A 14,113-nucleotide genomic window follows, 5' to 3' on the forward strand; every position below is an offset into this window, starting at 1 on the left:
CGACACCACTGGATGAAGTTGGAGACATTGTCCCTGGCCTGGAAGGTACCTGGCTGGGCGGTCCCATTGCAGGAAACCCCAGCCTGGGGCATGGGAATCCTTTGGGCTCGGGTAGGCGCCTCAGCCAGGAAGGCCAGAGCAGCCTCTGTGATAGAATTGGCATGCTGGCACAGCACCAGGCCTGTCTCCAGCACCTGCAGGAAGTTGGCTGCGTCAATGTCCAGCCCGTAGAGATCCCGAAGCCACTCGGCCAGGTCTTCCTTCATGGCCTCCAGGTACTGCTCGCTGGACTTGAAGGGCCGGATGCTGCGCACAGGAGGCCCCAGGGTCCCAGGCCTCCTCCTGGATGCCCCAGGCTGGGACATGGCTGGATCCTCAGCAGGGGAAGAGGTGGGCACCTCCTCTCTCCCACTGCTGCCTCTTCACACCTGCCACCTGCAGGGCCTCGGGGTTCTCCCGGATTCAGGAGTTCCCCTTCTACCCTCCAAGACCCCAGGACTTCCGGCTCTGCTACTTGTCGCTGGCATCAGCTGCCAAGCTGGGCCTGGTCCCTGTCCCCCCACATTCCTCAGTCTCTGCCAGAACCTTCCCTGTCTGGTGGCCCTGCAGCGACCTCACTCCACTGCCCAGTCCGTTCAGAGTTCAGCACCTCCCAGGACACTCTTCTCTTCCACCGGGGCTGGACAGGTCAAGCAACCGCCTCCCACCCTCCACCAGCCGCTGCGGGGAGCCTGGCATGGCGTCGGCCTCCCCACTCTGCTTTCCTCTCCTCTCNGTCGGGCGGGGGCAGGGCCAGCTCCTGCCGCAGCTCCTCGTCGATTTCCTCCTCCAGCTGCACCAGGGTGGGCGCTGCAACGCCGAAGCGCCAGGCTCGGCGGCCCAGCTCCAGCAAACACAGCACCACGTTCTTCACGTTCTTGCGCAGCACCAAGTCTTCCGTCTCAAACATCAGCACCTCTGGCGTGGGGGGCGGGGGGAGAGGGGACACAGGCAGCGTCAGCCCCCTGCTGATGGGGGGAAGGGAGGGCAGGTGGGAAAGTCTGGGGACCATCCCGGCTAGGGGGTGGCAGACATGGGGGTGGTTTGGGGGTCTCAGGTTCTTGGGATCAATTCAGCCCCCTAGGAGTGGTGTGGGCAGAACTGCTCAGATGCTGGGTACATACAAGGTGGCCCATCTCACAGGAGAGGCTGAGGGTGGGAAGAGGTGATGCAGCAAAACAAAGGATCCTGGAGTCTGGCTGTAGGCCCTGGTGAGAGAAGGGTTAACTGCACCTCGCCCCTCTCCCTCCTCAGCTAGCCAGGGTGGGGCCAGGAGCAGGAAGCAGCTGCAGGAAGCAGCTGGCCCTAACTTCCCACCCAAGCCTCTCACCTCCAATATCCACCAGGCATCTCAGACTCAACCCCCAGCCCAGCTACAGCCGCTAAGGTTGGAGTCGTTACTCTCCCACCTACCAGCTGGGTAATCTTGGGCTAGTCCCTGAGCCTCAGTTTCCTCTTCTGTAAAATGGGGATGTAGTCTATTTTATGGGGTTGCTGCGAGGATTGCATAAGCTAATAGTCGTTAAGCATTTGCAGACAAAGTCTGGCACATGGTCAGTGCTCCAAGAAACACTAGCTTGTATTCACTCTCCGATCCTGCTCCTCACTGCCTTGTCATCACAGCCCAGGCCTGACCCTTCCCCGATCTCACCCAAACCACCTTTGCCCTGGAAGATGGAGCAACACCCATTCTCATCCCACTTCTGGGTCCAAGGCCAACGAGATGAAGGATCCTGACATGTCACTCCCCTGAGTCCTACAAGCCCCAGCATGACTGGGTTCCTCCCAGGCTCCTCCCCCACACCCGCCCACCATGCCCTTTCCCCCAGCTTTTCCCAGTCATCCAGACATAGCACTTTGCTGTGCCTTTGCCCCTGCCATCCCCCTGCTAAGAATTCCCTTTCCCCCAAATTTCTATTTATTCCTCAAGACTCATCCCGAATCTCTTTTCTGAGCCCCCACTTTTACCTCATCAGGTCACTGTTTCCTCCTTGGCTCCCGGGCACCCATACCTCTACTCTGAGCATTTGTCACCATGGGCTGTAATTTACATATCTGCTCATCATTCTCTCCTGCTAGCCCATAAATTCCTTGGGGACAGGGTCTCATTCCTCTTGGTCCCTGGCACCCAGCATGGTGCTCAACACAGAAGAGGTGTTCGGTATATGTTTGTTGAATGCATTAATGAATTAACACATTTATTTATTGAGGGTTTACTATGGGATGGGGAAACTGAGGCATGAGAAGAGAGCTGACTCAAGGCCAATCTGGAAGGAGGACTCAGGCTCCTGACCCCCAGATCCAGCCTGGACCTCAGATATGAGACAGATACCCCACAAGATAAGGGTCTAGGATGGGGGTGGGGTCCAGGGTGTTTACCTTGGATGCCCATCTCCTTGCGACACCACTGGATGAAGTTGGAGACATTGTCCCTGGCCTGGAAGGTACCTGGCTGGGCGGTCCCATTGCAGGAAACCCCAGCCTGGGGCATGGGAGTCCTTTGGGCTCGGGTAGGCGCCTCAGCCAGAAAGGACAGAGCAGCCTCTGTGATAGAATTGGCATGCTGGCACAGCACCAGGCCTGTCTCCAGCACCTGCAGGAAGTTGGCCGCGTCAATGTCCAGCCCGTAGAGATCCCGAAGCCACTCGGCCAGGTCTTCCTTCATGGCCTCCAGGTACTGCTCGCTGGACTTGAAGGGCCGGATGCTGCGCACAGGAGGCCCCAGGGTCCCAGGCCTCCTCCTGGATGCCCCAGGCTGGGACATGGCTGGATCCTCAGCAGGGGAAGAGGTGGGCACCTCCTCTCTCCCACTGCTGCCTCTTCACACCTGCCACCTGCAGGGCCTCAGGGTTCTCCCGGATTCAGGAGTTCCCCTTCTACCCTCCAAGACCCCAGGACTTCCGGCTCTGCTACTTGTCGCTGGCATCAGCTGCCAAGCTGGGCCTGGTCCCTGCCCCCCCACATTCCTCAGTTTCTGCCAGAACCTTCCCTGTCTGGTGGCCCTGCAGCGACCTCACTCCACGGCCCAGTCCGTTCAGAGTTCAGCACCTCCCAGGACACTCTTCTCTTCCACCGGGCTGGACAGGTCAAACAGCCGCCTCCCACCCTCCACCAGCCGCTGCCGGGAGCCTGGCATGGCGTTGGCCTCCCCACTCTGCTTTTCTCTCCTCTCCTTGGAGACAGCGGCTGCTACAAACACTCCTTGTTAACCCTCCCTGACAGGCAAGGCCTGCCCTGCTGAGCCCGCCCCGGAGCCCGGGCAGCAGAGGGAAGAGGCTGGGGCTGGCTTCTCTCACTGGACTGACCAGGTCGGGGCTTCTGGGGAATGGGGGAAGAAGCAGGGGCAGGGGTGCCATGCTCCTCAGTGTTCAGTGAGCACTGGAGGACGGGGATGAAGGAGACATAGCAGTGGAGGCCACAACATGGGTTCAGCCCTAGATCCCTATGTGACTCTCCTATACTACCCCAGCCTCTCTGTGCCTTAGTTTCTTAACTGTAAAATGGGAATTGTAATGTCTACCTGTCTGGGGTGTTGTGAAGAATAAAGGGATAACATGTGAAAGTAGCAGATCATTAGAACACACACACACACACACACACACACACACACACAGAACTGAGCAGGTCCCAGTTCTCAGTGGCTGTCTCGGGAACCCTGTCTATGTGCCACGATCCCCATTTTCTCTGGAGAACCTGCTCCATCCTTCACTCTAACCATGTGATTCTTCTAAAGCAGGCTGTCGATCAAACGACTTCACCCCCATGGCTACAGAAATTCATTCCACAAACAGTTCTTGAGCACCTACTATGTGTCAGGCACTATCGTAGATCTGAGGATACAGAAATAAACAAAAAACACCAGGTCTCTGACTTCATGGAGGCTACTCACCTGTTACTGGGTGTTGGATGACTGATAATGAATCTAGTAAATCAGATGGTGATAAATTCCATGGAGAAAAATTTAAGAGTAAAGGAGATGAGGGTGCGTGTGTTATTTTACATAAGGTGATCAGGGAAGGCCTCACTGATAAGGTGATACTTGAGTGGAGATGTGAAAGAATTGACGAAGTGAGCCCTGCAGTATCTGGGGGAAGAGTAGAGAGGAAACAGCCCGTGCAAGGAGCATGCTTGGCATAGTCTAAAAATAGCAAAGAGAGGTAGGATAAGAGGCAAAGAAGAAATGGGGTCCCAGATCATGCAGGGCCTGGTAGGTGACGCTAAAGACTTTGGCTTTTTCTCTGAGTGAAATGAAAAATGCACTGGAGTGTTTCAAGCAGAGGAGGGACGTGCTCTAATTCAGGCTGCTGCATAGAGAAAGACTGCAGGGGCAAGGGTGGGATTGGGGAGGGCAGTTAGGCTATTGCAGTCATCCAGGGAACAGCAATGGTGGCTTAGACCAGGTGGCGCTAATGGAGGAGAGACAGTGACCACAGTCCATATAACTCTTAAAGAGTTAATAGGCCCTGAACTGATCAGCAAAAAAAAAAAAGAGTTAATAGAATAGTTCAAAACAGGATTTCTCAGCCTTGGCACTATTATTTTGGGCCAGATAATTCTTTGTTGTGGGGGGCTGTCCTATGCATTGTAGGGTGTTTAACAGCATCCCTGGCCTCTGCTCACCAAATGCCAGTAGCAACCCCCCTCTCCTATTAGGACAACCAAAAATGTCTCCAGGCATTGCCAAATGTCCTCTGGGGGACAAACCTCCCCCACCCGCAAAGACTGAGAGCCACTGATCTAGGAGGTGAGTATGTGACTCAAGCTAGTCCAAACAGAGCCCTTCCCTGGGTTTTCTGAATTGGAGCTATAGGGACAGGTTCTTTCCCCAGATGGTTAGGATTTTAAGAATGTGGATCTGCAGCCACGTTCCCGCCACACAGAGAAAGCCCTTCTGCAACAGGCAAGAAAGAAGCTGGCACACAAAGAGCACAGAGATGGAAGGTGAGAGGCGCCTGAGGATGCTGGGACCCTTGTTTTGCTGTCTTTGGGCCAGCCGTGTGTCTGCCTCTGTTAGTTAGGGCCAGGCTAAGCTGCTGTATATAACAGAGACCTCCTTAAACAGTGGCTCACACAAGAGAAAGGTGTATTTCTCTGTCTCAGAGGTAGACAGATGATCCGAAGTAGGCAGATGGGGTCCTGGGTTCAATCCCTGTACCAACCAGCTGCCAAAAGAAAGTTTTTGGCCCTGCCCATGAGGTTGTCCAGGGACCCAGGTTCTTTCCATCATGTTGCTCCGTAGGCTGTGGTTGTTACCTATGTGGTCTATGCTGGCTTTCTAGACTTTTTCTCTTTTCCCAGATTACAGGAAAGGGTGACAGAGAGAGCAGGATCAACCAGTTTTCTTTTTAAGGATGCAATGTGCAAGTTACATACATTAACTCCGCTCACAGCTGTTTGGCCAGAGTTTAGTCATTTGACCACATCTAGCTTCAGGAGAAGCTGAAACAGGCGGACTTCAGCTGGTGGTCATGCGCCCCGAGACTGCACAGTGATAATTCTTTTACCAAAAGGAAGAAGGGTAGAATGGAGACAGGGGAACAATCAATAGTTCCAACCATACTGCCCTTCTCAGACTTTGCTTTATAGTTTCTGTAAAGAGCCAGATAGTAAATATTTTAGGCTTTTGAGGACCACTTACTGTCTGTGTCACATGTTATTCTTTGTTTTGTTTTCTTTTTTACAATGCTTTTATAATATACGAACCATTCTTAGCCTAAGGGTCATATAAAAACAGGCTGTGTGCAGATTTGGGCTTTTGCCAACCCTTGGATAACATGGATCGAAATTCCTTTTCTATCTTTTTTCAGTTGAGCACATCTTTATTTTTTGACCACTCTGGATAGGAAAAGAATTTAAATATGCATGTTAAATGGAATAGAACTGTGATAGGCATCCAGTTAATTCTGAAGGTGAGTTGGGCGAAGATGCATCCCATTTGGAAGATTTAATGAAATAAATAAGATTTGAGCTGGGATTTAAAAAATGAAATAAAAAAAATTAAAATTAAAAAATGAAAAATTGTGTGTTCACACTTTTACTGGGTCAGAGAACATCTTAATTAATGGAAAGACACAGATGGAGCAGTGACAGAGAAAGGGTCCACCCACCCTTTTATTCTAAAGCTAGTTTGAGTTGGTTTGCTGTCAGTTACAGCCAAAATGAATTTGGAAGAAAAAAATACAGTGAAAAAGGTTCAGTTCTTCTCCCCTCCAGCCTGTACAGGTCCTGCCTGTAACCTATAAAGGACATAGACGTTATGGCATAGATTCTGAGCCCTCATGCTTGTCTGGGGAGTCCCCCACCTGGAAGGAGTCTGGTTCTGCCTTTGGAAGCACAACAAGCCCCATCCCTGTTGTCTAGAACATGGACAGGTGACCTGGGTTCATCCAATGAGGCCCACCCACTTGAGGCCATGACAGGGGGCCAATGGGACCCAGAAGCAGTGAAGAATTCATTCTGGGGGCAGCCAGGGTGACATACACGCCTGGTTTCCAGAACCATGGAACAGGGGACAGGAGTTTAATGTCTAATGTTTAATTCATGCTCTGTGGTAGAATTTCAGCTATGGTGCTGGGTCCCCAGATTACTCTCACCCTGCCTGTTTGGGGAGCCTAGTTCTTTAAACTTCTTGGCAATTCTGTGTGCTATCCAATATCCTTTCCTTTTCTATTCAATATAGTCAGGATTGTTTTCTCTTGCTGACAACTAAAACCTCCACTGACATACACACACATCCTTTAGGGCCCAGGAAACTGAACTTGCTCCTGAGCCCTTTACTGGTCCTCCACCCAGGGTCCACATGAGCCTCTTCCTTTCTTCTCTCCTGCTGTCGAATGTATTAGTCTGTTTCCTGTTGCTTATAACAGAATACCTGAAACTGGGTAATTTATAAAGAAATAGAATTTATTTCTTACAGTCTGGAGGCTGGGAAGTCCAAAGTCCTGGGAACACATCTGGTGGGAGCCTTTTTCTTGATGGTGACTCTACAGCGATACAGAGTGTCACATGGCAAATGGCTGAGCAAGAGTGAGCTAACCTCCTCACTTGCTCTCCTTTTAAAGCCATCACAACCACGCCCATGACCACCCATTAAACCATCAATGGATTAATCCATTCACAAGGATAGAGCCCTCACAATCCAATCACCTCTCAAGGGCTTCACCTTTCAATTACCATAACAGGATTTTCCACCCACTTAACACTATCACAGTGGAGATTAAGTTTCCAATACATGAATTTTGGGGGCCACATTTAGCCCATAGCAGTAACTTTAGTACTGGGGGTTTGGAGCTGGGGTTTGGGGAGGGGAACATAAAGCTGCTTGTTTCTTCTTCCAGCTAGACCAGTTGGGGCACATGAAGTGAGGAACTGAGAATCAGGGTATAGCAAGCAAGATCTTTAACTTTCCCAGCCTCAGTTTTCTTGTGTCCTCATCCATAAAATGGGTACAATAACTGTAGTCTTGATACCTCTAGAAGAAAATAGAAAGAACATAATAAAAAGTGCTTTGCAAATTATAAAAAAAAAAAAGACAGCCAGGTTAATATAGGAGCAACTTAGAACTGACTGTTGCATGCAAATAGTACAGTGGAAAAGAGTGTGCTTTAGAGTCAGACAAGGTAAGACAGACCTGGATTTGAAATGTGACTTTACTCCTTAGAAAGTGAGACTTTGGGTAAGTCACATCTCTTTTCTAAGTTTCAGTTTGCTTCACTGTAAAGTGGGGGTAATCATCCCACAGGGCTGCTACAAGGAATCAGGATAAAATTCATGCTCAGTGCCTTTATACATAGTCAGTGCTGGTATTAGTCTGCTTCTGTTGCTTTTGACAGAATACCTGAAACTGGGTAATTTACAAGAACATGAAATTTATTTCTTACAGTTCAGAGGCTGGGAAGTCCAAAGTCCAGGGAACACATCTGGTGAGGACCTTCCTCTCCACGGCAATGCAAGGAATCACATGGTGAGAATGGGCAAAGCAAGAATGAGGTAACGTTCTCACTCAGTCTTCTTGTAAAACCATCAGAACCACACTCCCGTGACGACCCGTTAAACTATCAATAGATTGATCCATTCATGAAGGTATAGTCCTCACAACCCAGTCACCTTTTAAAGGCCCCACCTTTCAAATACCATAATTGGATTTCTTACCCTCTTAACAGTGTTGCAGTGGGGGTCAAGTTTCTAGATATGAACTTTAGGGGAGACACATTTGACCTATAGAAGTGCTTTTGAAAGATATTGTTGGTCCTATACCTGTATCAGTTATCTATCACTGCATAATAAATTACTCCAAAGCGTAGCAGCTTAAAACAGTAAACAGGTAGTAAATATGTAGTTTTCTCAGTTTCTGTGGGTCAGGAATTCAGCAGCAGTTTAAGTGGGTGGTTCTTGTTTGTAGTCTTCCATGACGGGGCAGTAAAATATCAGCCAGGTCTCCATTCATCTGAAGGCTTCGCTGGGGTTTTCAGGATGGAGCACTCACACGGCTGGCAAGTTGGTCTGTCTGTTAGCAGGAGGCCTCAGTTCCTCACCTCATGGGCTTCTCTGTACAGTCGATTGAATATCCTCATGACATGGCAGCTTTCTCCAGAGTGAGTGATCCAAGAGAGAGCAAAAGACAGAAGCCACAATGTCCTTTATTACTTAGTCTCAAAAGTCACACGCCATCATGTCCACAATATCCTATGTGGATATTGCTATGGTTTGAATGTGTTCCCCCAAATTCACATATTGGAAACTTAATCCCAATGCAATAGTATTGGGAGGTGGGACATAACAAGAGGTGATTGGGTCATGAGGGTAGAGTCTTCGTTAATGGATTAATGTTATTATCGAGGGAGCAGGTTAGTTATCAAGAGAGAGGGTTGTTATAAAGCAAGTCCGGCCCCTGGCGCCTCTGTCTCATGCTAGCTTTCACATTCTGCCATGGCATCACCCTCACCAGGTGCTGGTGCCACGCTCTTGGACTTTCCAGTTTGCAGAACCATGAGCCAAATCAATGTCTATTTTTTATAAATTACCAGTCTGTAGTATTCTGTTATAGCAGCACAAAACAGACTAAGACAGTTACCCAGGCCAACCTTAGTTCAAGTGGTAGGGGACTACACAAGAGCAAGAAAACCAGAAACAAGGATTATTGGGAGACATCTTGAAGGAGGCTGGCTACCCAAATACAGAAGAGCCATTTCTTTTTCTTTCTTGCTAATAGAACCCTATTTGTATTCAGGTGTCAGGTAAAGCTTCCTCAAAATTAGGGGACGTGGGCCCAGCCCCAGAGGGAGAACCATGATAGGTCCAAATCAATCATGGTAAAGTTAAAAATCAAAGTTTTTGCCAATGCTCCAAGATACCATATATGCAGCAAGCCAGAAAAGGAGTAAGACCATATGCAGAATTTATTTAGGAAGTATTCAAAAACAGGTCATTTGACTCTCAGACCTCCCACCTAGAGTATACAAAGAGTTGGGCTGTTGCAGTTGAGGAGAGGACTAGTAAAGAAGATTTATTTAGAGAACATTATAGCTGTGTTATGTGTCTTGTGGTAGGCTGAATCATGGCTTCCAAAGAGAGCCACTTCCTATCCCCAGACCTGTGAATGTTGCCTTATATGGCAAAAGGGATTTTGCGGATGTGATTAGGTTAAGGATCTTGAGGTGGGGAGATTATCTAGATTGTCTGGATGGGCCGTAAATGTAATCACAAGTGTGAGGCAGGGGGAGACTTGACTACAGAAGCAGGAGATGTGGCAACCAAAGCAGAGATTGGAGTGATGGAGCCAGAAGCCAGGAATGCGAAGTCTCTAGAAGTTGGAAGAGCAAGAAATAGATTCTCTTCTGGAGTCTCCAGAAAGAACCAGCCCTGCTAACACCTTGATTTTGGCCCCAAACACTCATTCTGGATTTCGGACCTGCAGAACTGCAAAAGAATCACTTTGTGTTGTTTTAGGCCACTAAGTTTGTGGTAATTTTTTACAGCAGCAATAGAAAATCAAGACATGTCATTTTCTTCCACTCCTAATCTGCACACCCTTCAACAAGGGGTGAAGCAAAAAGACGGACTTCAATGGGACCAACCAAAGAACTTGACACGTATTCCCTGAGATTAGGGGAACTCAATGGACCGAGGTCTGACGTGGAAAATTGGAAATGTGAAATATGCGCTGGTTAGCTGTTCCGTGCCAGGAAAAAAGGAGAATGGGTACACTGAAATCAGCAGGTCCTCCCGTAGTCTGAACAAAGAATTCACGAGTGTTTTCTGTGGGCCACTCGTTAGAGAGAGAATAGAGAGAGGCTGTCTGAGATCTTGTTCAGTGGGCCTCCTGGAAGGTAAACAGGCCTCAGTAGAGAGGAAGTGGGAAGTGGACCATCCGATTCCTAGGGACTGTGGAGGGAACAAGTGATCCCCAGAATTCAGAGTATCCTGGATTCAAGGAACTACCTGGATTGGGACAGGGAAGGACAGAGACCAGTGGTTGGCCAGCTGAGGAGGAAGGAGAGGAAGGGAAAGAGAGAGGAAGGACCACGTCGTCTGCCCCCTCCACATCATCCTATTTGCAGGAGAAGATGTAGCATATTATCAACTTTCAGTGATCACAAGGTTTTCTATTTCCTAAGAGTTATCAGAACAAGTCACTCAAGTGCCTGAGTTGTCCTCCAAAGAAAAGCAAAGAAATGTTCTCTTCCCTCCAGCATGTTTAAAAGGACTGTAGGAGGCAAAAATGAAATTGTTTTATAACTATACTCCGGGAGTCCTATTTGATCAGAGATACCAACTACAACTAGTCTAGGCCAGTCTTGGCAACCCCATTCCTTTTTGCCATGAGTTGGCTTAGAAATGGACTTGTGCCCTAGTTCTGGCCAATACGATTCAAAGGAAAGTCTGCTGGAGAGTTCCTGAGAAGTCTCTGCTGTGTGTCCCTTTTCTTCCTGCTTTGGTCATGGTCACTTGAGGCCATGATGCTTGGAGCTGCAGCCATTTTGCAACCAAGAGGAGACAAGGAAGGCAGAGAGGAAACATGAGAATAGCCAGGGCCCTTCAGAACCTCGTCGAGACACTGAACCAGTCCTGGAGTCCCCGACCTTCAGTCTTATTAAGTGAACTAATACATTTTATAAAGTTTGAGGCATTGTTAGTTGGGCATTCCGATGATGACCAGCCCATCCTAATTGGCATATGCTCAAAGTTTAAAAGGCCCCATTGCCTTTCACTACACAAATGTAAGATGTTGTAACATTCCCAATTGAATGGCATACTACTTTATTGGATAGATTTTTTATCTTTATTGCTTAACTAAAATTAATATTGCATCTCTGTGTTATGCCTCACCATTAGAAGTTAATCAGCTATTTATACTCTTAGTTTAAAAATTAAAAGTTTAGTATTAAAAAATTGTAGCTGTAGTTTTGATAACTGACCTCATCTTGTTCTCTAGGTATGATTTCTATGAATGGCAGAAAATAATTCTTGAGCTTGCCAATAAAATATCGCTAAATCTCTCCTGATTTTAAACAGTCTCTTTTGGGTAGCGATCCAGTCAATTCTGAAGTTGCACTCATTATCAGTGTGGTTTCTGTCAAGGGGTCTCCCAAGGTGATGTCCAAGTGCAGGAGACATGTACAGGTTCCCAGTGCTAGTGGGATTACCTGCTTGCTCTCATGTTTTCACTGAAGACTATATTACTACTCTGTGAGATCAATTTCCAATGTGCTTTTATTTATTTATTTATTTATTATTTATTTATTTATTTATTTTTGTCCTTTTTTGAGACCGGCCGCACCGCGCTCAGCCAGGGAGTGCTGTGAGCGCACCGGCCATCCCTATATAGGATCCGAACCCATGGCGGGAGCACTGCTGCGCTCCCAGTGCCACACTCTCCCGAGTGCGCCATGGGCTCGGCCCCCAATGTGCTTTTATGCTGATGTTTTCTGTTATGACAACCCAACTTTTTATGAAGGTCTCATAAAACCCAAAATAGCCCTGAGAAGAGGAAATGCCTGCCTTAAGGATGGCAAAGGGCTGCTGGAGTTGGGGAGGCAGGACAAGATGAATGACTGGGCCAAGGGGGCATCCCGTTTTGGTGTCTCAGTGGCATGCTTCCTAAAAGCCACAGCACAGCCTCATCAGTTTGGATGTGCCTGCCAGGGGTATTAAATCTTAGGGAGTAACTCAAGGAGATTGTTCATGGTGCCAGTGTTCGAGGTAGCCCCCAAAAGTGGCCTCCTGAATTGTTCCTGCTATGTGATTTTGGCTGTGTTCACAGTCAACAGCCTTTCTTGGTTCTTGTTCAATTCTTAAGCCTTCTGGCCATTATGTGAGCTCTCATTATGCTTTCTCTTTAAATTAGCAGGAGTGAGCTTTTGAATTTTGCAAACAAGAGCCATGATGGCTATAAGCTCTTTCAGTAAATTTATTGAGAGACAATTTCCATGGGTCTTTTGTGTTTCTGCATGTATTGCTAGCAGAGGCACTGACTTTTCAAGAATGTTTACATAGCAAATAACCTTGGAACATAGAGATCATGTCCCCTTCTGGAGCAAAGAGCAGGTTTGCTTACTGCCTGTTAGAAAAGATTTGGATTCCCTAAGCTCAGCGTTCCTCTTGTAATGCAGTTCACTGCATATACAAGTAGCCATCTGTGTCACTCATGGGACACTGAAGCAAGGGGAGCTGACACAAATATGCTGGTGCTGCTGAGTAATAAAGTCCTTTGTCTCTGACTCAGGAGTCTCATGTTTTCTGGCATCACCCATGAAACTACAGCATGCTAACTTGGCAGCTTGCAAGTAGGGAAAAATTTCAGATCCTTCACAGTTCTTGACAGGGTTGTTCCCATGTGACTAGAAGATTCCTGGGGGCTGGTTCTGCTCTTTTTCTTCTCCATCCCACCAAACTTCCTCCACCAAACTGGAATATGTCCTCCACCTTCAGACTTGGATAGGAGACCCTATCATTTTTCCCTATCAGCCTGGGATCTCTTTGAGGTCAGCAACCGCATCCCATCAGACTGAGGGCTTCCCAGAGCCTGTGTTCACTGCCCACCTGCACACTCCTGTCTGCCAACATGGCTCACTGTAAGGCCCAGGAAAGGAAGAAATTTTCCTGAAGCTCCATGATTTTATTCCCTCTCCCACCCCCCATTCACATGCACAGACACAATAAATACAATATCCAGGAGCCACACTTGCTTCTTCCCCAAGCCCTGCTTCCTGCTGAACTTGGCACTATTTCCTTCTGCTCCTTGGAGCTAGAGAAATAGGAGGAGTGGGGAAGTAGGAGGAATGAAGAGCCTGCGGTGAGGAAGGACAGGGATAGGACAGAAAGGGGAGGAAAGAATATGATGACACAAATAAACACAATGCTTTGAGTGCTTTCTGTGGGCCAGGTAAAGTCTGGTACCGTACTTCTATCTCTGACTTACAGATGAAGAGACCGAGGGTCAGGGAGATAACATGTTAAGAATAAGATAGCTTTTATATTTATGTAGTAGAGCTGGGACTTGAACCCAGTCTATTGAGGGCCAAAACCACCCAATACTCCCCTTTAATGCCTTCCCACGGTGGAAGGTAGGGGACACCTGGGTTTTGAGTGCTATTACTGATTGAATTGTGTCCTCCCAAAGTTTGATGTGTTGGAGGCTTGGTCCCTACTGTGGCAGTGTTACGACAGTGGGAAATCCTATTGTGCTATTTGAAAGGTGGGGCCTTGGAGAGGTTATTGGATTGTAAGGACTGTACCCTTATGAATGGATTGATCCATTCTTGGAGTAATGGGAGTGGTTCTGGCGACTTTAAGAAGAGAGTGAATGAGGAGGTTAGTGTCTCTCTGTTCCACCATTCTGCCATGAGATACCCCTGTGTCACTGTTGCCACCAACAAGGCCTTCACCAGATATGTTCCCTGGACTTTGGACTTCCCAGCCTCTGAAACTGTAAGCAATAAATTTTTTTCTTACAAATTACCCAGTTCCAGATATTTTGTTATAAGCAGCAGAAATGGACTAATAGAAATGCTTCTGGACACTCTGGGAAAGGCAGTTATTCCTGGGTGGAACCCTATGGGCAGGTGACATTCTA

The 14,113-nt window shown here is 48.1% G+C and overlaps 2 protein-coding genes across 2 annotated transcripts; both read right to left on the reverse strand.

The window, feature by feature from the left end:
• Nucleotides 1-6: 6 nt before the first annotated feature.
• LOC103605526 (GAS2-like protein 2) lies at nucleotides 7-365 on the reverse strand (the record flags this gene model as incomplete). Its single annotated transcript, XM_008590133.1, has 1 exon — nucleotides 7-365. A coding segment is annotated over exon 1 (359 nt), but the record flags the coding sequence as incomplete, so codon positions are not given.
• A 323-nt stretch (nucleotides 366-688) lies between these two features.
• Nucleotides 689-2,803, reverse strand: LOC103605527 (GAS2-like protein 2). Its single transcript, XM_008590134.1, has 2 exons — nucleotides 2,419-2,803; nucleotides 689-957 (listed from the first exon to the last, which is right to left on the reverse strand). Exons 1-2 carry the CDS (start codon nucleotides 2,801-2,803, stop codon nucleotides 689-691), a joined length of 654 nt encoding a protein of 217 aa, XP_008588356.1.
• Between the last annotated feature and the right edge of the window lie 11,310 nt (nucleotides 2,804-14,113).

The sequence above is a fragment of the Galeopterus variegatus genome, unplaced genomic scaffold (assembly GCF_000696425.1).
Source record: "Galeopterus variegatus unplaced genomic scaffold, G_variegatus-3.0.2 Scaffold5866, whole genome shotgun sequence".
NCBI classification, from domain to species: Eukaryota; Metazoa; Chordata; class Mammalia; order Dermoptera; family Cynocephalidae; genus Galeopterus; species Galeopterus variegatus.